This window comes from Salvelinus sp. IW2-2015, linkage group LG20 (assembly GCF_002910315.2).
Source record: "Salvelinus sp. IW2-2015 linkage group LG20, ASM291031v2, whole genome shotgun sequence".
NCBI classification, from domain to species: Eukaryota; Metazoa; Chordata; class Actinopteri; order Salmoniformes; family Salmonidae; genus Salvelinus; species Salvelinus sp. IW2-2015.
The window spans coordinates 8271045-8293760 of NC_036860.1; the positions used below are offsets into that span (position 1 = coordinate 8271045).

At 42.2% G+C, this 22716-nt stretch overlaps 1 protein-coding gene across 1 annotated transcript in view; it reads right to left on the minus strand.

Moving 5' to 3' along the window:
- Positions 1-22716, minus strand: part of LOC111981443 (G protein-activated inward rectifier potassium channel 1-like) — a 94494-nt gene that overhangs the window by 16931 nt on the left and 54847 nt on the right. Inside the window, exon 4 of the mRNA XM_070449380.1 lies at positions 673-803. Within this exon, the coding sequence (XP_070305481.1) occupies positions 673-803 (131 nt within the window). The remainder of the gene's footprint in view (positions 1-672; positions 804-22716) is intronic.

Sequence of the window (22716 nt, forward strand, 5' to 3'; positions counted from 1 at the left end):
ACGTACTAATGCCAAAATGACATGCAAAACATGCAAGCCCCCAAAAAAAGAAAAAGTAGGATGAAGAAAACATGGTGACACTTTACACGCTTTGCATTAACTCTCCCTCATAACCCCCTGGAAACGTGAAGTTTTCCACTGGTCAGATGGGTAGAATATTGTCATGCATGGCTTTGAATATTAACTGTTATTGTTCTAATGAGCAGCTCCTTAGTGTTCCCAAGCCAACACCACCCGGGCAACTTGGCACTGTCTTAATATCATGGACCATGGTCTCTCAGGGTGACCCACAGCTTGCCTGACTGAAATGTGCAAAGTGACCTTTAACTGCTAATTAAGGACAGGGCAGACTCTGTAGCCAGCTGCAGCCAGACCATCCTAGACCAGCCCAGCCCATGTAGCCTAGCCCAGGTCTTCCCAGCCCAGGCCAGCCTAGCCAGGCCCAATCCAGCCCAATCTAGCCCAGCCCTGACCAGCCCAGGCCAGTCTAGCCCAATCCAGCCCAGCCCAGCTCAGTCCAATCCAGTCTAGCCCCGCCCAATCCAGCTCAGCTCAGCTGAGTCCATAGCATCTCAGTTCTACCCAGCTCAGCCCAACCCCGCCCAATCCAGCCCGTGGACTGAAAGCCTAAAGCTGTGGCACCTCTGTAGCCAGGCACAATGACAGTGTCACTTCCTACAGAACAGTGCCACCTCTTTCACAGACGAGTGAAGCCCCTGAGGTTCCAGGGCGTGCTGGACATGTTGGTGTTGCATTGGCGTGGACGGACACCTTGTGCGCTTCATCCTCCCAATGAGGGCACCCTGGACACACGCACACAGGCACAGATGCACACGCGGATGCACACACACACCACACACCAGGGATTGTCGTGTGGAGGTCTGCTGGCTTGTATTTCCATGAACTTTCTGTCTCACCAGTCTGAAAGCTAAAAGCCCCAACCTTAGCTGGGCTTAAATATAGCTCCTAGAATAATTATCTGTGGGTAAGATGGTCAGCTCAAAACTACATTACCTTTCTAATTATTTATTTGCAATTGAACAATTTGGACAAGGTAATATACAGGCGTGGAGATTTCGAAGTCAATAGGCAACCTTCAGTTTAATATGCTCATTATTTTCAGACAAATGTCCAAAACACTCATCAATATGAAAGATAAAAACATCATGGATTATACAAAGTAATTTATGCTGTGATACAAATGACCACACTTAGTCGGTAGAACATTATGAAAATGTTCCTGTCGTAAAAAAGAAATGATCTGACATGGAAAGTATTTTTCTATGATTTTTCAGAGTTCACATATACCCTGTCACATTTCCTGTGTTCTTTTTTTGGCCTTGAGATGTGTTGGCCGCCATGTTGTGTGTGTCTAGACTCTAGAGGACATTTTGTAGGAATTGTACACTAATATTACATTTCAAAAGCCTGTCATATAAGTCCCTTTTAATGTAGACCACATGGAGAAAAAATAAATAATTTGACTTGCTAAATTGCCCACAATCTGCATTTTGACATGTCCCTTGTCATGTTTTTCTGACTTCTAGGAAGATTTTAACCCACTTAACCCCAATATTCCTACAAGTTTTCACCATCATTGTAAAGCCCTAGTTATTATGTTGCTTTGACAGTCATATCTGAAGATTATTATTTATTCCACGTGATCAGTGATTCATTTACGTCTGTCCCTCATTTTAAGGTCAACCTGTTATGTGAAATTAACTCTCATTTTAATATGGTCACTCTGTATAGCAGCATCTGGTAAATGGCTAAAGTGTAATATGGTGAAACAATTCTATGAGAAACATTGAACGTATTCCTGCTGCCAATCACTTTTATCTGTTTACATGTATATCCTTCAACCAGTCACTTTTTAAGCACAATTACTTTTTCATCTTAATACACGTTAACTCAATCTAACTAACGTTAATTTGCATGTGCTGATGATCTAGCGTTTGTGCTGTTGTTATGTTGGTAAGTCCCACCCTCCTTCCGATTTAAGCTATATGATTCGCTGACACGAACTCTCAATAATTTTCATTGGATCTGCAAACTGTCCATTTGTGTCCGCGAATCAAATAGCTGAAATTTCATGGACAGTTTGGAAATCCAATTAAATGTTATTGAGAGCTCTTGTGCCAGTGAATCATATAGCTGAAAACATGAAATGGGAGAAGAGATACATCTTGTTTATTTCCCAGAGTTATAAAAGTTGCTGCCTGGCTGCAGCTATATTTGTGTGATTTGTAAAAATCTGTGGCCTATTCTCTTTGCAGGAGAGGAGACAGCTGGGTGAAGGTGCTGGTCAATACCCTGCTGAAAAAAACAGCATAGACCAGCCTAAATTTCAAGCTGGTCCATGCAGCATAGATCAGCATGGACCAGCATAGACCAGAATGGACTAACTTAAAATTGTGTTGTTGGTAAATTTCTTCAACAGATGATCAGTTCTATATAATTATCAAACGTATATATATTGGTAGTAGAAAGGAAACACAGACGCTTTGTTTAAGTATTACAATTCTCCTTTAGTAATACAATTGTAGGCAGAAGTTGGTACAGAGTACAGTATATGATAGCTCTCCCCAGGTTCTGCGAGGTGTCTAAGACATCCTGCAGCTTAAATAGGTATAGGTTCATAACAAGGTGACATTTCACAACAGATAAGTCTAAGCATCTTCTGCCAGGTGGTGGATTCCATCAAGCCCGCGGTGGCCTTGTGTTCTCAGAAAACAAGTCGTATTCTCAGAGTCTGAGACAGTCACGGTGGGACCCAGACAGGAGGAATATGAGCGTAGGCGTAGGTTTCCGCCTTCTGATAGTGTCTGCAGGGCATTTCACTCAAAACAGGTGTTCACACACACACACACACACACACACACACACACACCACACACCACACCACACACACACACACACACACACACACACACACACCACACACACACACACACACAGAGGTCTCTCTTTTTTTAAACTTTTTTTTACATTTATTAAACTAGGCAAGTCAGTTAAGAACAAATTCTTATTTTCAATGACGGCGTAGGAATAGTGGATTAACTGCCTTGTTCAGGGGTAGAAGGAAAGATTTCTTACCTTGTCAGCTCAGGGATTCGATCTGCAACCTTTCAGTTACTAGTCCAACACTCTAACAACTACTCTACCCTGCCGCCCCTTATTTATTAACCCTTTAAAAGGTATGAGGTCTTGGTTTAACCCATTCACTGGTCTATGCTGTTTTCTTCAGCAGGGTGATGCTGGTGACCAGCGAATGCTGGTATGCTGGTGACCAGTTTATTCTGGTATGCTGGTGATGCTGGTATGCTGGTGAGCTGGTATGCTGGTGAGCAGCTTATGCTAGTGATGCTGGTGACCAGTTTATGCTTGTATGCTGGTGACCAAGCTGGTCCATGCTTGTCTATTCTGGTCAAGCTGGTCTAGCAAAACCACGCCCATCATTATTATCATTATATATATATAATATACACACATATTTGAATTGTTTGTTATCAGTATCTTTTTGTTTGTTGTGTTTTTGCATGTACATTGATTGATTCATTATTATTAGAGTTATTATTAGATTCATTATTTCTCAAGGTGCTCCAGTGTCAAAAGGTCATTTCAGTCCTCTCAACAACAGTTGAGATGCATTTATTTAGTGATTATTGCACATTAACTTAATGAAACAGTCTTTAACTTTTTTTTAGATCATCTATAAAGGGTTCCTAGAGTGTTGGTGAATGTACTGAACATGCTCATCAGTTGATACAAATTTGAATGTTAAGAAGATAGTCTGTCAACTGTCCATCAAGCTCAACTTGTGTTTCACTGTATTTGGATAGTCCCAAAGCATATCTACAGAGAGTTACTAGAATGACAACAAATATGCAAATAAATTGTTACTGATATGCAGTTGAGATGCTGCTGATAGTCTCCTGCTTATTTGTTGTTCATCTATAGATGGGCTTGGTATTTGTGCAAATGAGGGGACATACTGTTGAAATAGTACTGACAGGCTACAGATATGCTGTTGAAATGCTGCCGATAATCTACAGATAGTTTGTTGAACATCTGTAGATGGACTACAGACACGTTCTTGTAAAAGTCAACATACAGGCAGTTGACATATTACTGATAGTCCATTTGTAGATACTCTACAGACTATCTAAATAAAGTGTAACCATCTTTCCTACACGAAGATAAAGAGCATACGTGTTTCGAAACTAATCCAATCTGTTAGTTGGACTTATTGCACCCATTACTGAAGTGGTTGTTCCAGTTTAGATGGTTAAGGTAATCTCGTTTATTCATCTTTCTTACTTTGGCAGTCATTCTGAATGCAGATTGTGGCTGTATAACATGTCCAGTTGTTGGAAATCCCCACTCTGGTTGGATTCCAATAGGAATTACACATCACTTTGCAAGCCAACATAATGTTACTTGCAGGCCTGATGTGGCCATTGTATTAGAGAAAAACTACGCCCTCAAAGTAAGGCCTCATAATATACAGTTGAAGTCGGAAGTTTACATACACTTAGGTTGAAGTCATTAAAACTCGTTTTTCAACCACTCCACACATTTCTTGGTAACAAACTATAGTTTTGGCAAGTCGTTGAGGACATCTACTTTGTGCATGACACAAGTCATTTTTCCATATATTGAAGCAACATCTCAAGACATCAGTCAGGAAGTTAAAGCCTGGTCACAAATGGGTCTTCCAAATGGACAATGACCCCAAGCATACTTCCAAAGTTGTGGCAAAATGGCTTAAGGACAACAAAGTCAAGGTATTGGAGTGGCCATCACAAAGCCCTGACCTCAATCCTATAGAAAATTTGTGAGTAGAACTGAAAAAGCGTGTGCGAACAAAGAGGCCTACAAACCTGACTCAGTTACACCAGCTCTGTCAGGAGGAATGGGCCAAAATTCACCCAACTTATTGTGGGAAGCTTGTGGAAGGCTACCCGAAACATTTGACCCAAGTTAAACAATTTAAAGGCAATGCTACCAAATACTAATTGAGTGGATATAAACTTCTGACCCACTGGGAATGTGATGAAAGAAATAAAAGCTGAAATAAATCATTCTCTCTACTATTATTCTGATATTTCACATTCTTAAAATAAAGTGGTGATCCTAACTGACCTAAGACAGGGAATTTTTACAAGGATTAAATGTCAGCAATTGTGAAAAACTGAGTTTAAATGTATTTGGCTAAGGTGTATGTAAACTTCCGAATTCAACTGTATGTTATGTACTGTATTAAATAATTCAGCACTTTGATGGTGGTCACCAGCATACCAGTATACCAGCATAACATGTCATCCGTGTCAAAAAAACACAGCGAAGGCACCAATCTCACACTAGGGCAGGCCTGCTCACCATGTGCTCCACTATCTCACTGCTCCTCAAGGAGTGAGACGAAAGTGATTGCTTTTAAGTGCCCTGGCGTATATCTCCCTGCCGTCACTAGGGGAGTGTTGACGGTTGTTCAATCTGTGTGAGTGTGTGGTTCAGCCGAGCAGAGGATGGTGTGCTATCAAGGAGCTTAGTAGGTGGCCTGGAGAACTAACCGCACAATAAACTCACACATGCTGTACATGCACACTCATGTTCACATGTTATTGGACACCCACAGCCCGGCAGATATCTACACACACAGGCACAGAGAGCCATGTGGTTGTGGTGACTGTGGGGATCTGGAGGGCCTGGGGCTGCAGGCTATGACTCAGGACACATTCTGCTGCAAGTCTGACTCACTGTGCTCACCAGCCCTCCTCTCTCTCTCCCTTATGATTTGATCTCTCTACCCACTGGAAGGGAGGTTGGAGAGGACAGAGGTGCCCTGCATGGCTGAGATTAGCACTGGGGTCAGTGTGTGCTCCAGGTCGTGTGTGTGTGTGTGTGTGTCTGTGCGTATATGTGTCAGTGAGTGTGAGTCTGTGTGTGTGTGTGTGTGTCTGTCTGTCTGTCTGGTTGATTGGAGGATATGGACAGTAAATGAGCGGAGAGGAGAGGGAGAGTTCAGCATCACTGTCAGTCTCTCTCAGAGGGACCTCAGAAAGATACAGCAACATTAACCAGGTCTATTGGCATCCTGTTACCGTTAGGAAATGACTGGTCATGATAGATGAACAACCTGCTTTATTTATATCCAGACTCTCATTGTTTAACATAACGGACGACATCAGGGCTGGCTCCAGGCATAAGCGACGTAAGCGGTCGCTTTTATTTTACTCAGTCGGGGTCTCAACTTACTGTTGAGAGTTAGAATCGTAGTATCAAGGCACAAGGCGAGAGCCAAATGCAGACACAGGAGGCAGTTGGTTGGAGTCTTACAATGTTTATTAATCCAAAGGGGTAGGCAAGAGAATGGTCGTGGACTGACAAAAAGGTCAAAACCAGATCAGAGACCAGGAGGTACAGAGTGGCAGACAGGCTCGTGGTCAAGGCAGGCAGAACGGTCAGGCAGGCGGGTACAAAGTCCAGAAACAGGCAAGGGTCAAAACAGGGAGGACTAGAAAAAGGAGAATGGAAAAAGCAGGCAAATGGGAAAACCGCTGGTTGACTTGGAAACATACAAGACGAACTGGCACAGAGAGACAGGAAACACAGGGATAAATATACTGGGGAAAACAAGCGACACCAGGAGGGGGTGGAGACAATAACGAGGACAGGTGAAACTGATCAGGGTGTGAGAAATAAAATATGCAATTTATTATTATATACCTTTAGCCATGTCAGCTAACAATTTTTAGATTGGTAAGTTAGTCTACCCAGTTATCTCGTGCCCAGGGGTCCTTTTCCAGGGTGCCCCCTTTGATTTTTTTGTCACTTTCACTCAGATATCATTTACATGGCATAAGTCATGGCAAATTGTGTAGAATTGCAGGAAATTAGCTTTAAAACTGCAAACAATTCTCTCCACCCCTTGGAAAAATTTGTAGAATTGTAGGAAATTAGCTTTAAACTGCAAAAATGTCTCTGCCCTATGAAAAAATGTGTACAATTGCATGAAATGTGTTAGAAAATTGCTAAATGTACTCTACGCCCCATTTGCAGGAAATTAACTGTAAAATGTACATTTTCCTCTCTGCCGTGAACAGGGGGAGTCACTAACAAAATTTGCCCGCATGGTGGGAGGAGCCCCCAACCAAATCAGGCTTAGGGCCCCCAAAAAGCTAGAGCCGGCCCTTGACACCATTTTGAAAGTATCTGTAAAAGTGGCGTTCAGATCAGTGGCAAACAGGGACTGACACAGGGAGAGACGGTTAGGTTGTGTGAATATGTATCTGTTGGGTGAAGTGTTATTTGAATATGCCGCCAACTTTGAGAACAGGTCAATTGGCAGATCCGTGAGACACACTGCTTTGTGTCCGATGCTTCCAGGCTGGTATTGCTCCATGTTGGGGGTTGTTAATGTCACATTACTGGCCAGACATGAAAGGGCATCTGATTTAATCGTAAAGGGAGGGTGAGAGAGACACAGATCAGGCTTGACTTAGCACTGAGGCTTTTGGCCCTTAGCCCAAATAATTCATATCCCACTGGCCTGCCACACTGCGGGATGTCCATCTTGTTTAAGGGGGGCCTCCATAGCCGCATGTCACCTTGTTTGAGTCAGCCAGCGCGTGCAGTGCTTCACAAATGTATGATACAATGGGTCAACAAAGGAATGGTGAATACCCTGTTGACCAGTGGTGGTCGGTGTCGTTTAAGAAAAGGGAGAACGATTATTCTTTTATGAGTATGGCCTTATTTGTATTACAGCATATTGGTTGACTGTCATTCAAATTCCATTCACCCAGCTCAATGTAACATCGACAGGTTTAGGCTACTACATAATACTCACATTTTCTCTATACCCATCATGAGGTTGCTACAACCTAGCTTATAAATGAAAGTTTACAACGTAGGTGAACAATTCAAGACAAAGATTTGAGGTGACAGACAGTGGCACATGGACAGAAAGAGACACATTCAATACCACCTTGCACACTCTTGCCTGCATCTAGTTGATCTAGGGTGTAATCATTAGTCCAGCAGTTTCTAACGAGGACGAATTCAGGTATGTTTATCCATGTTTTGATCCGTTTGCTTCTGTCTAAGAAACATTTTTCAACAGAATTGGCGGAATGAATACATCCCTGGTCACACGCAAGCATTTAACTTTAATAGCTACATACAAACAGCTTGTTGTATTCCTTCTCACATCTACTCACTCTCCTTCTTTCACCTTTTCCCTTCGCTTGTGGACTTCAATGCACAACACATCAGCTGTGTGTGACCAGGCGAAAAATAACTTTCCAAGTCAAACCTTCATATTATAACCACTACCCACAGCCTACATTGTTGTCACCATATTAGCTAAAGTAACATCATAGCCAACATAACTAATAGACCTAACGCATTAGGAAACCCGCTATAATCATGCAGTACAGTGTAACATTACAGTCAGTAAGCAGTTAGTTACACCCCTCAGGCCCCGGTGGCAATAAATGAGTGAAACCAAAAGTTTACCTTGACTTCAAAGATTTCCAGTGTTGGATAGTCATATCCAGCTAGCTAACATAGCATCCCTCTGTTTGAGCACGGTGTTTGAGTATGCTAAACTAGCTAGCTGCATTTGCTAGCTAACTAAGTGAAGTGAAAGTGAAAAAAATTAATAATAATATCTCTCTCTCTCTTTCTCTATCTCTCTTGCTCCTCCTTAATTTTTTTATAAATTAATTTATCCAAAACTGTTCAATTATTGTCTTTCTCAACTACTCACCACATTTTATGGACTGCAGTGCTAGCTACATTACATGACTAAAAGTATGTGGACACCTGCTAGTCGAACATCTCATTCCAGAATCATGGGTATTAATATAGAGGTGGTACCCCCTTTGCTGCTATAACAGCCTGCTCTCTTCTGGGAAGGCTTTCCACTAAATGTTGGAACATTGCCGCGGGAACTTGCTTCCATTCAGCCACAAGAGCATTAGTGAGATCGGGCACTGATGTTTGGCGATTATGCCTGGCTAGCAGTCTGCGTTCCAAGTTCTTTCCACACCGATCTCAACAAACCATTTCTGTATAGACCTCGCTTTGTGCATGGGGGCATTGTCATGCTTAAACAGGAAAGGGCCTTCCCCAAACTGTTACCACAAAGTTGGAAGCACAGAATAATCTAGAATGTCATTTTATGCTGTAGCGTTAAGATTTCTCTTCACTGGAACTAAGGAGCCTAGCCCGAACCCTGAAAAACAGCCCCAGACCATTATTCCTTCTCCACCAAACTTTACAGTTGGCACTATGCATTGGGGCAGGTAGAATTCTCCTGGCATCCGCTAAACCCAGATCCGTTGGACTGCCAGATGGTGAAGCGTGATTCATCACTCCAGGGAACACATTTCCAGTGCTTCAGAGTCCAATGGCAGCGAGGTTTACACCATCCAGCTGACGCTTGGCAATGCGTTTGGTGAATTTAGGCTTATGTGCAGCTGGTCGGCCATGGAAACCCATTTCATGAAGCTCCTGACAAACAGTTTTTGTGCTGACTTTGCTTCCAGAGGCAGATTGGAAATCACTAGTGAGTGCTGCAACCGAGGACAGACGATTTTTATGCGCTACGCTCTTCAGCATTCAGCGGCCCCGTTTTGTGAGCTTGTTTGGCCTACTACTTCGCGGCTGACCAGTTGTTGCTCCTAGACGTTTCCACTTCACAGTAACAGCACTTACAGTTGAGCTCTTCAGTAAGGACATTCTACTGCCAGTGTTTGTCTATGGAGATTGCATGTCTGTGTGCTCTATTTTATACACCTGTCAGCAACGGGTTTGTCTTACAGTCGTATGAAAAAGTTTGGGCACCCCTGACTATTTCCATGATTTCCATTTATAAATAATTGGGTGTTTGGATCAGCAATTTCATTTTGATCTATCAAATAACTGATGGACACAGTAATATTTCAGTAGTGAAATGAGGTTTATTGGATTAACAGAAAATGTGCAATATGCATCAAAACAAAATTAGACGGGTGCATAAATTTGGCCACCCCAATAGAAAAATCACATCAATATTTAGTAGAGCCTCCTTTTGCTAAAATAACATCCTCTAGACGCTTTCCATAGCCTCTAATGAGTGTCTGGATTCTGGATGAAGGTATTTTGGACCATTCCTCCTTACAAAACATCTCCAGTTCAGTTAGGTTTGATGGTTGCCGAGCATGGACAGCCCGCTTCAAATCATCCCACAGATTCTCAATGATATTCAGGTCTGGAGACTGGGATGGCCATTCCAGAACATTGTACTTGTTCCTCTGCATAAATGCCCAGGTAGATTTTGAGCAGTGTTTTGGGTCGTTGTCTTGTTGAAATATCCAGCGCCGGCGTAACTTCAACTTTGTGACTGATTCTTCAACATTATTCCCAAGAATCTGCTGATATTGAGTGGAATCCATGCGACCCTCAACTTTAACAAGATTCCCAGTACCGGCACTGGCCACACAGCCCCACAGCATGATGGAACCCCCACCAAATTTGACTGTGGGTAGCAAGTGTTTTTCTTGGAACGCTGTGCTCTTTTGCCGCCATGCATAATGTCCCTTGTTATGACCAAATAACTCAATCTTTGTTTCATCAGTCCACAGCACCTTATTCCAAAATGAAGCTGGCTTGTCCAAATGTGCGTTTGCATACCTCAAGCGACTCTGTTTGTGGCGTGTGTGCAGAAAAGGCTTCTTCCGCATCACTCTCCCATACAGCTTCTCCTTGTGCAAAGTGCGCTGAATTGTTGAACGATGCACAGTGACACCATCTGCAGCAAGATGATGTTGTAGGTCTTTGGAGGTGGTCTGTGGGCTGTTTTTGACCGTTCTCACCATCCTTCGCCTTTGCCTCTCCGATATTTTACTTGGCCTGCCACTTCTGGCCTTAACAAGAACTGTGCCTGTGGTCTTCCATTTCCTCACTATGTTCCTCACAGTGGACACTGACAGCTTAAATCTCTGCGATAGCTTTTTGTAGCCTTCCTCTAAACCATAATGTTGAACAATCTTTGTTTTCAGGTCATTTGAGAGTTGTTTTGAAGCCCCCATGTTGCCACTCTTCAGAGGAGAGTCAAAGAGAACAACAACTTGCAATTGGYCACCTTAAATACCTTTTCTCATGATTGGAAGCACTTGTCTATGAAGTTCAAGGCTTAATGAGCTCACCAAACCAATTGTGTGTTCCAATTAATCAGTGCTAAGTAGTTACAGGTATTCAAATCAACAGAATGACAAGGGTGCCCACATTTTTGCATAGCCTATTTTTCACATCTGATTTAATTTCATACAATTTAATATTGCTACACTAAAAATCTTTGTCTGGACAATACCCCAGTACTCAGCTTTTATTAGAAAATGAATGGCATGCCACTGTGATCATTTTCTGTGACGAAAATAAATTATAAATAAATTATTATGCAGCCTCAGAGGGGTGCCCAAACTTTCTCATACGACTGTAAATAGCCAAATCCACTAATTTGAAAGGGTGTCCACATACATTGCAAAACAGTGTGCTTTAATAAATTATTTGGTGACATGTGAATATAGTTTATATAGTTCTTTCTGAAAAGGATAACTTTTTTAATGTTTCACAGTTTTTTTATGAAATTCACTGAGGAAGATGGTCCTCCCCTTCCTCCTCTGAGGAGCCTCCACTGCTGTTGACATGTAGAGTAAATGTGAGTTATTGATTATTTATGACATGCTCAGGTATGACCTTAAAATACCATACCTAGGGTTGTTTAATAAAATATGACGATCCATACCGTAATGGTCCAACTCCTGCATAAACTTTTAATAACAAATCATGCTTGGGCCGTCTCTAAACTTCAATAAACTTAGAGACTAGTAACCATTTTGGAACTTGATATACAGTATTTTACCCTTCACTGCACTCACTGCTACAGTAGCAGCAAATATCCTGATTTCTGTCAGTCCTGATACAATGCTCCCTGGTTGGGAGACAAACTCACAGACACAAGTGGGTGTATGTGTCTGTAGAGTCACCACAGAGTAAAGTTAGATTGTGTTTGACACCCCAATGTGCTGGGGACCTTTGCTCTGTCTCTGTCTGCACAGACCTGCCACCACCATTTTGTAAGAGCCTCTCTCTCTCTCTCTCTCTCTCTCTCTCTCTCTCTCTCTCTCTCTCTCTCTCTCGCCTTTGATGAGAGGTGCTGTCAGTGATACAGCAGCTGCATTTGACTAATATCCCCAAAAGGGAGGATTCGGGACCGCTAAATTGCATTCCTCTGTAAAAGAGATAAATAAATAAATGTTGTTTACTATAATCTGTTCCTTGCCAGTGTGGTGAATATCGAATGTGTTTATGCATAGAGAATGAGACAGAGCCTGTTATTGGAGTCAGTGTTGCCCTCACCGTGTTAAATGGATCTGACTAAACCTGTCCCTCTCTGGCGTGTCCCAGATGGCACCCTATTCCCTAAGGGCCCTTGTCAAAAGTAATGCACCACATAGAGAATAGGGTACCATTTGGGAACCTTTTAGGCACATAATGTACCTAAATGAAATCCTGTTTAACTCCCTTTCTGAATATGAATTAGCATCCAACAAATATTAAGCTGAATGAAAACAACAAATGCTTTATTTGCTAATGCATCTTCAGTATTTAGAGCACTTATTTGACGTATAAGTGATAGGTCTATAAGTGATAGGTCTATCACTGGAATTTATTATGGTTCAGCAGGCGGGTATAAAGGAAACCGTCTGTGGTTGAGTCGTGACAACCTGAGCTCTCAGTGTATTAGGACCCTGGCTATGTCCGAAATGGCTCCCAATTCCTCATGGGCCCTGGTCAGAAGTAGTGCACTATGTAGGTTATAAGGTGTCATTTGGGATGCAACACCATGCCTTCTTCCCGAAAGCCCTATTTCCCCAGAAACCTCTGTTCTGTAATATTGAAGTCTGACTACCTGAAGGGACAATGAGCCCACACTCTTTTTCAAGCCTCTTCAAAAAGGAGAGAGTCTAGAAGAAATGAGCGTGTTGTCAAGGTCTCCAGTTCAAAAAAAAGACACCGTGGTTCTCCCATATTCTGTTACAATACCTTTCCCTCGGAAGTTAAAAGTCTTCTTGGTAACCTTCGGTTTCAGATACAGCTTCATCATCCCTCAAGGAGAATTTCACCTGGCCCTTTTTGCACGCTTGTCTGAAAGTCTGTTTATTTCAAAATCAAAAGTCCAATTCTATTCTTTAGTGTTGTGCCATGCGTGGGTGAATAGATCAGTACATCTGAGCTMTTTTGCACATGTTCTAAAACATACTTGTTTCCCTTTTGGGGTTAGGCAGACAAAACACTAAGGAAGTGCTAGATTATACTTCCCTCTGATGGTACAGAGTATGAGAAATTCCCAAACCTTTGAAAATTGTTTCATTGTGAGGTAGAATAATCCTATTGCAGTATCACTTCCTTTCCGCCCAGAAGGAAAAAAGGACATCACTGCAGTATGCCGGAACAACTTGTACTAACTTCTATATGGCCTAAGAACTCTCATTTTTTCCCCTAGCTAAGATAATGAGATTTCTCTAGAGGAAACCTCACAGTGAACAGCTTGAGAGATGTGATGTGCTTTGACAAGGCAATTTTTTCTCAGTCTGTGGAGTATTGTAGACGTGAATGGCAGTCTAAACTGAGTTCATCTCAKTGCGTCCTCTCTGGGCTCATTGTAACCCAGGACAGGTGTGTTTCTCCGTCCCCCCCACGGGTAAGAGAACGCAGGCCGCCACATCAGACGGAGAGAAATGAATCATCAAGAGACTGTGCCTGTCTGACGTGCGGATGTTGTCTCAGCGTGTTGTACAGCAAAAATATCGACAAGCTGCTGTTCCGCAGCATCAGTCAAAGTCGAGAGGGATGCAGTATAAATATACAGTTTGAAGATGAAAGTTGATTCGGGTTCGCTTTTGTATTCTCACATATTTTCTGCAGACAGAATTAATCAGGTAGTGATGTTAGCACAGAAGTACAGTATGGCTCCTGTAATATGTTGCTTGTCTGATCCTGAGACAATGAGGCATGAACGTTTACATCTCTGCTCTGGAACACTGTAAAGCAGCACTTGTAAAATATTTATGAATTTCAGCTTCCGTACGGTGGTTTTGATGTGATAAGATGTACCTGTGTATGCTTCAAGGATATTCAAATACTTTTGGGTCAGGCATTTGCTATTAGTGTCAACTGAGATTAGAGAGTCTCTTTGTGAGGTGAAAATGGATGACTTAGAACTAACACTATTTTAAATAGAATATCTGAGTGGAGAATATATGAATAGGGATTGACCCTTGACCCTTGACCATTGACCTGTTGGCCATTGATTATGAGTGTCATATAATTAATATAATGTCAGATTATTGGTTTTCAGGGTCATTTTCCAATTCCCAGTCTCATTCACAGCATCTTTCACGGTTCGCTGGTAATATGAGAAAACATGTCAGAGTGATGGCATCTGTGGACGCCATGCTGCGCTCTCTGAGAATATTCAGTTTCTCATCCACAACCTACGTGATAAAAAGARAGATAGAAATTGAGATAGAGAGGAGGCAGTTGTTTCAAAAYTCTAAGCACATTTAAAAWATATATATATTTTACCAGGTAAGTTGACTGAGAACCCWTTCTCATTTACAGAAACAACCTGGAGAATAGTTACATAGATGAATGAGACAATTGTTAACTGGGGATGATTAGGTGGCCATGATGGTACAAAGGCCAGATTGGAATTTAGCCAGGACACCGGGGTTAACACCCCTACTCTTACAATAAGTGCCATGGGATCTTTAGTGACCACAGAGAGTCAGGACACCCATTGAATGTCCCATCTGAAAAACAGCACCCTACACAGGGCAATGTCCCCAATCACTGCCCTGGGATATATTTTTTAGACCAGAGGAAAGGGGGCCTTCTACTGGCCCTCCAACACCACTTCCAGCAACATCTGGTCTCCCATCCCGGGACTGAACAGGACCAACCCTGCTGAGCTTCAGAAGCAAGCAGTGGGATGCAGGGTGGTATGCTGCTAGCATTGACTAAGTACACTCAAAATCATAGTCACTTTTTCACCAAACTTACTCAGTGTTTCATCTAGAAATATGTATCACATTGTAATGCATGTTCATATAAAGAATGTACCTTTCACAATGCAATGCTAACATTACTTTTAAAATGATTATCTTCTCTTTTGTTAAAATAAATGTTACTATTACTCTGACTGCTACTAAATGACCACTTAAACATTTGGTAAAACTTTAGATTTTCCATGGAAAACCACCACTATTTTAAATAGACTATCTGACTGGGGAATATATGAATAGGGATTGACCCTTGACCTTTGACCGTTGGCCATTGATTATGAGTGTCATATAATTCATATAATGTCAGATTATTGGCTTCCAGGGTCATTTTCCAACTCATAACACTTCATTCCCAGTCTCATTCTCAGCTTCTTTCACACTTTGCTGGTAATGTGAGAAAAAGTAATAGCATCTGTGGACGGCATGCTGAGCTCTCTGAGAATATGCCATTTCTCATCCACAACCTGAGAAAAATCGAGAGAGAGATGGAGATAGAGAGARGGAGGATAAGAGACACCGATGGAGTATTGTATTTGAGGTAATTTAGGGAGACAGGGACACAGAAGAGATGCACTGACACAGAAGACACATGGATAAAAAGTGTGAGATGTAAAAGAGCAAGACAAAAGGGCACATACAGTGGAGAGAACACGTATTTGATACACTGCCGATTTTGCAGGTTTTCCTACTTACAAAGCATGTAGAGGTCTGTCATTTTTATCATAGGTACACTTCAACTGTGAGAGACGGAATCTAAAACAAAAATTCAGAAAATCACATTATATGATTTTTAAGTAATTAATTTGCATTGTATTGCATTACAAAAGTATTTGATACATCAGAAAAGCATAAATTAATATTTGGTACAGAAACCTTTGTTTGCAATTACAGAGATCATACGTTTCCTGTAGTTCTTGACCAGGTTTGCACACACTGCAGYAGGGATTTTGGCCCACTCCTCCACATACAGACCTTCTCCAGATCCTTCAGGTTTCGGGGCTGTCACTGGGCAATACGGACTTTAAGCTCCCTCCAAAGATTTTCTATTGGGTTCAGGTCTGGAGACTGGTTAGGCCACTCAAGGACCTTGAGATGCTTCTTACGGAGCCATTCCTTAGTTGCCCTGGCTGTGTGTTTCGGGTCGTTAGTTGCCCTGGCTGTGTGTGTTGTCATGCTGGAAGACCCAGCCACGACCCATCTTCAATGCTCTTACTGAGGGAAGGAGGTTGTTGGCCAAGATCTCGCGATACATGGCCCCATCCATCCTCCCCTCAATACGGTGCAGTCGTCCTGTCCCCTTTGCAGAAAAGCATCCCCAAAGAATGATGTTTCCACCTCCATGCTTCACGGTTGAGATGGTGTTCTTGGGGTTGTACTCATCCTTCTTCTTCCTCCAAACACGGCGAGTGGAGTTTAGACCAAAAAGCTATATTTTTGTCTCATCAGACCACATGACCTTCTCCCATTCCTCCTCTGGATCATCCAGATGGTCATTGGCAAACTTCAGACGGGCCTGGACATGCGCTGGCTTAAGCAGGGGGACCTTGTGTGCGCTACAGGATTTTAATCCATGGCGGCGTAGTGTGTTACTAATGGTTTTCTTTGAGACTGTAGTCCCAGCTCTCTTCAGATGATCCCTCACCTTCCTCGTGATCATTGATGCCCCACGAGGTGAGATCTTGCATGGAGCCCCAGACCGAGGGTGATTGACCGTCATCTTGAACTTCTTCCATTTTCGAATAATTGCGCCAACAGTTTTTGCCTTCTCACCAAGCTGCTTGCTTATTGTCCTGTAGCCCATCCCAGCCTTGTGCAGGTCTACAATTTTATCCCTGATATCCTAACACAGCCCTCTGGTCTTGGCCATTGTGGAGAGGTTGGAGTCTGTTTGATTGAGTGTGTGGACAGATGTCTTTTATACAGGTAACCAGTTCAAACAGGTGCAGTTAATACAGGTAATGAGTGGAGAACAGGAGGGCTTCTTAAAGAAAAATTAACAGGTCTGTGAGAGCCGGAATTCTTACTGGTTGGTAGGTGATCAAATACTTATGTCATGCAATAAAATGCAAATTAATTACTTAAAAATCATACAATGTGATTTTCTGGATTTTCAGTTGAAGTGTACCTATGATAAAAATTACAGACCTCTACATGCTTTGTAAGTAGGAAAACCTGCAAAATCGGCAGTGTATCAAATACTTGTTCTCCCCACTGTACATAGAGGTTTGTTTATGACTGTTTAGTTGTATCACTGTAGAGGTCACAAAGATAAGGCTAGTTTTCATAACTGTGTTGGACAGAGTGATATCCACTAATGACAGATCCGAAATGCAATGCAGAAGGCTGTTGGGTACATCTAAAACTATTTAGTTACAAACATTTGCTGCTCATTTAGTGGATTTACTGTCATTTAAAAAAATGTAAATCTCACTTTTGTTTATTATCTATTTCACTTGCCAATAAACCATTTGAATTGATTTGAACAGAATTGAGAGAGAGAGAGAGAGAGAGAGAGTGAGAGAGAGAGAGAGAGAGAGAGAGAGAGAAGAGTGTATCCCTGTAGAGATTGATATTACCACAGAGACAAATACAGCTTTTGTTTGTTCTTGGTGAGCAGATTTCTGTAGAGGAAAAGATAAAACACATTTCTCTCTCTTTCTCTCTCGCTCTCGGTCTCTCGCTCTCTACTTGTGTGTTCTGGCTGTGGAGTATCAAAGCCTGATCTACCAGCCTGGCACCACCATCTCAGATCACATAGACCCACATCACACAATGGGTCAGACCTGGTCTGCTGTATGTTTCATATCTTATCTGTTAGGAGTAAACACAGACCTAGCTGTTGATGTTTGAGCAACAGCACTCTCCTGTATGACTCAGCTATTGACCAGAAAGCCAATCAATACTGCTTGTTCAATGGCAAGCCAAGCTCTCCAATTGCTCCCTGCTGAGACATACTACCCAGCTAGCACATAACGTTCTGAGAACCATATGTTTCTTAGAGCTTGGTGAAAGTGTGTTGTCCTATGGTTATTTTGCATAAAACATTCCTCCAATGTTCTGGGAATGGTGCAGGATACTCAGCTAGCACATACCGTTCTGAAAACCATATGTTTCTTAGGTGCGAATTTCAGTACTTCAGCATAACGTTTCCTACAGGTTACCTTGTGGTTCTATTTAAAGAAAGGTTCTCAGGCCATTAAGAGAACTTTCCATAAAAAAGCAACAAAACATTAGTAACGTTCAAAGAACTTTATAAGAATGTTATTTTAAAACATATGCATTCCGTTCTCAGTATCAACAAAACTCTCTCTATCCTCTATCTTGTTAAGTGTGTTCAGGTGAGTTGTCCGCACCCACTAATTGGCCACACCTGATATTAATGAAATGTGGTCTGYTTGAATAGACTAAAATGAACACGTTTGTATGAGTTAAAAAAACATGGCATGTTAGCTCCATCGTTGTCACGCCCTGACCTTAGTTTTCTATRTTTYCTGKATTATTTTGGTCAGGGTGTGACGAGGGTGGGTATGTGCGTTTTAGTCTTGTCTAGGGTTTTTGTTTATCTATGGGGATTTTGTATGTCTAGGTAATGTAGGTCTATGGTGGCCTGAATTGGTTCCCAATCAGAGGCAGCTGTTTATCGTTGTCTCTGTTTGGGGATCCTATTTAGGTTGCCATTTTCCATTTTGGCTTTGTGGGTAGTTGTCTATGTGTAGTTGCATGTCAGCACTAGTTGTATATAGCTTCACGTTCGTTTTGTTGTTTTGTTAGTTTGTTTAAGTGTTCTTCGTTTATTAAAAGAAGAATGTATTCCAATCACGCTGCGCCGTGGTCTCCTCGTTATGACGAACGTGACAATCGTGGTGACGCAGTGGACAAATTCCATGATTAGAAAACAGAAGATAATAGGTTCGAATCTCACTGATGCAATGCCACAATAAAACAAATTATGTGTTTGTATGATCAATGCCTAAGCAAATTAATTTGTGTGTCCTATCTGTGCTTGGAGTTCAAAACAGTTAACCCAAACTATTGCTAGCAGTGTTAATAAAAGTCTTATTGAAACATGTTCTCAGAACCTATAATTTAATAATAACCTATAATTTACGTTAATAAAACGTAAATTAAAACCTTCAGGGAACCATAGTAAAAGGTTCTCAGAACCACCCTATAACTTCAAATTGCAGGGTCGACAGGCTAAATTTTCACTTCCGTTCTCAGAACGTTTAAAAAACATTCAGTTTTACCAGTCAGGAAACTTCTGGCTTTGTTCCCAGAACCAATGGAAAACCAAAAACTTACGGTCCCACACAACTTCCAAGGAACCACATGTGCTAGCTGGGTAGTATGTTTACCCAGCATCCCCAAAGGGAGAAAACCGCCCTGTAAACCGCCAGCTAAAGCACTCCTTTTCACCATCCCAAATGACATTCAAATCAAATCAAATTGTATTGATCACATACACGTGATTAACAGATGTTATTGCGGGTGTAGCGAAATGCTTGTGCTTCTAGCTCCGACAGTGCAGTAATATCTAACAAGTAATATCTAACAAATTACACAACATATATAATACACAAATCTAAGTAGGAATGAGTTAAGACAAACTAAGACCCTTGTCTATTTGTTGTGCACTACTTTTGACCAGGTTCAAAAGTAGTGCACTATATAGGGAATAGGGTGCCATTTGGAATGTAACCGAGGTGTCTGTGATTTAATCCCTTTTGGTAAATATCTGAATGGGATGGGGCCGTTTGAAGACGTGAGCTGGCAGTCAGACAGGGCTGGCAGCTGTTTAAACAGTCGACCAGAGAGTGAGGCTCTTTCTCCTTTTGTGAGAGGGGCTGTAGTGTTTGGACGTTTTTAAAAAACAAAGGCTGTGTTGGTGATTAGGAGCTCTGTGTGTGTGTGTGTGTGTGTGTGTGGTGGCAATTGTGTGTGTGTGTGTGTTGTGTGTGCTGTGTGTGTGTGTGTGGTTGTGTGTGTGTGTGTGTGTGTGTGTGTGTGTGTGTGTGTGTGTGTGGGTGTGTTGTGTGTTGTGTGTGTGTGTGTTGTGTGTGTGTTGTGTGTGTGTGTGTGTGTTGTGTGTTGATATAAGAACAAAAGAACCAGGCTCTCTGCTCCTCGCTGCCAAGAGGGAGGATGGAGGATGGGAAAAGTTCTCCCTTAAGTAAGATGAATATTTTGGGTAAAATGAAAGAGATGACAAATGGCTCAAGCAGGGAGGAGAGTGAGATGACGGGGGATGTTTGAAGAGGACAGATCTATTGAGCGTTAGGAACAGAGTGGTGGTGAGAGTGAGAAGAGTGCTGTTATCAGCACCATGGCCTGCTGGCTGGTGTTAGTTATCCCATCCTCTCATAAAGCCTTGCTATGCTGATTGATACTGGTTTATCTYTGTGTTACCAGGAGGGCTAAACAGAGATACTGCTGTAGGGCTAACAGACATGATGCTACTTACTGTAACTGGGTGGGGAAGGTGTCAGTGGCGGTCAGTGCCGTTTAAGATGAGGGAGGATGATTATTATTTGTCATGAGCATGGCCTTATTTCTATTACAGTATATTTGTTGGATCACTGGGTGGTCTGAGGGGAAGAGGTGTATGTAACGTCCGTCGTTAAGGGTAGACCAAGGCGCAGCGTGATTTGGGTTCATCATATTTTATTAAAATGTGAACCAGCAAAAAAACAATAAACAATACAACGAACGAAAAGCTTCGTCGTGCAAAATACATGCAACTGTACAAAGACAAGATCCCACAACTGAAGGTTGGAAAAAGGCTGCCTAAGTATGATCCCCAATCAGAGACAACGATAGACAGCTGCCTCTGATTGGGAACCATACTAGGCCAACAAAGAAWAAGAAAACATAGATATACAAAAACTAGAGTACCCACCCTATTCACACCCTGACCTAACCAAAATATAGAGAATAAACAGGGATCTCTAAGGTCAGGGCGTGACAGTGTAACAGACATTGATTGTCAAAAACAATAAAATAATACTCTTCCCCTATGAGTAATATATTTATTTTTAATTTTATTTAACCTTTATTTAACTAGGCAAGTAAGAACAAATTCTTATTTACAATGACGGCCTACCCCGGCCAAACCCTAACCCAGACGACGCTGGGTCAATTGTGCACCGCCCTATGAAACTCCCAATCACGACAAGTTGTGATACATCCTGGAATCGAACCAGGGTCTGTAGTGATGCCCCTAGCACTGAGATGCAGTGCCTTAGACCTCTGCACCCCTCGGGAGCCCAATATATTCTCATATCCTCTAGGAGAGAATACGATCCTGTTGATTGACCACACATGAAATGAGCTCTCACCACAGCACACAACATCACATTAGCAAGTGGTAGAATCCTACAGTACATACAGTAACTGAGCTGGCATGGTTATTAGTGTGTGACGGGAATGGTGATTCATTCCCATGATGCCCTTCGTGCTAAACAGAGGAAGCTGATTGGGCATTTGGATGGGCAGGCAGGGCAGGCAGTGAACGGGGGAAAGTGAGGTCATTTATGAGTTCCCCTGGAAACCCAATTAAGCTTTTGAAGAGAAGACAGGATGATAAAAGGTCATTTTGTTTTGTTTGACCTTATGGGACTCTGTAATGAAGAGGGCCCTCCCTCCTTTTCCCTGTCTTTATCTCCTGAACACCCCTCATCCTTTGTTCTCCCTTTGTCTCTCTCTCTCTCTCTCTCTCTCTATGTATCGCCCTCTTTCTTTCTCTACAAATACGCATCAGCTCTCCCCTACAGACTAATAAATACATTTGAGATAAAGCTTCAAAAAGTTTGCTACTGAAGGCCAGTTGCGATGTGAAAGAGCAATGGTAATCCATACATTCTCACCCTATTAGATGTGTGTGTGCATGTACTTGTGTGTGTGTGTGTGTTGTTTGCCTGCCGCGTTTGTGTGTTTGGGTGTGTGAAAAGCATAATTTCACAGAAGAGGTAATGTCAGACAAACGATGTGGCCGGGGAGAAAAGCGCTTATCAGGCACAGTATAGCCCTGAAGCAGGAGGCCATAAAGCAAGGGAGGACTATGAAACAGAAATAAATAAGGAGAGAGAAAGAGAGCAGGAGTAAATAGATAAATGGACCATGGAGAGCAGCCATTACTCATGTTTACAGGTTGGTGGCACCAGGGTTTTATTTATCTCTTAAMCACAKGGAAATGCTCAATGGTAACGGTGTGTTAGGGARTCGAATTAGACTTGGCTGGCACTGTGAGGCCTTTTAACACACACGTACACACGAGTACACATACAAATGTGCAATGGGCTTGCACACACACCTACACATCATACAAATGTAACATTTCAGACACACAACAAACACACAGACACACACACACAGACACCACAAACACACACACACACACACACACACACACACCACACACACACCACACACACCACACACACACACACACCACACACACACACACACACACACACACACACACCACACACACACACAACCACACACACACACACACACACACACACACACACACACACACACACACACCACACACACACAACACACAAAGGCTTTCGTATATCACACACACATATGCACACAC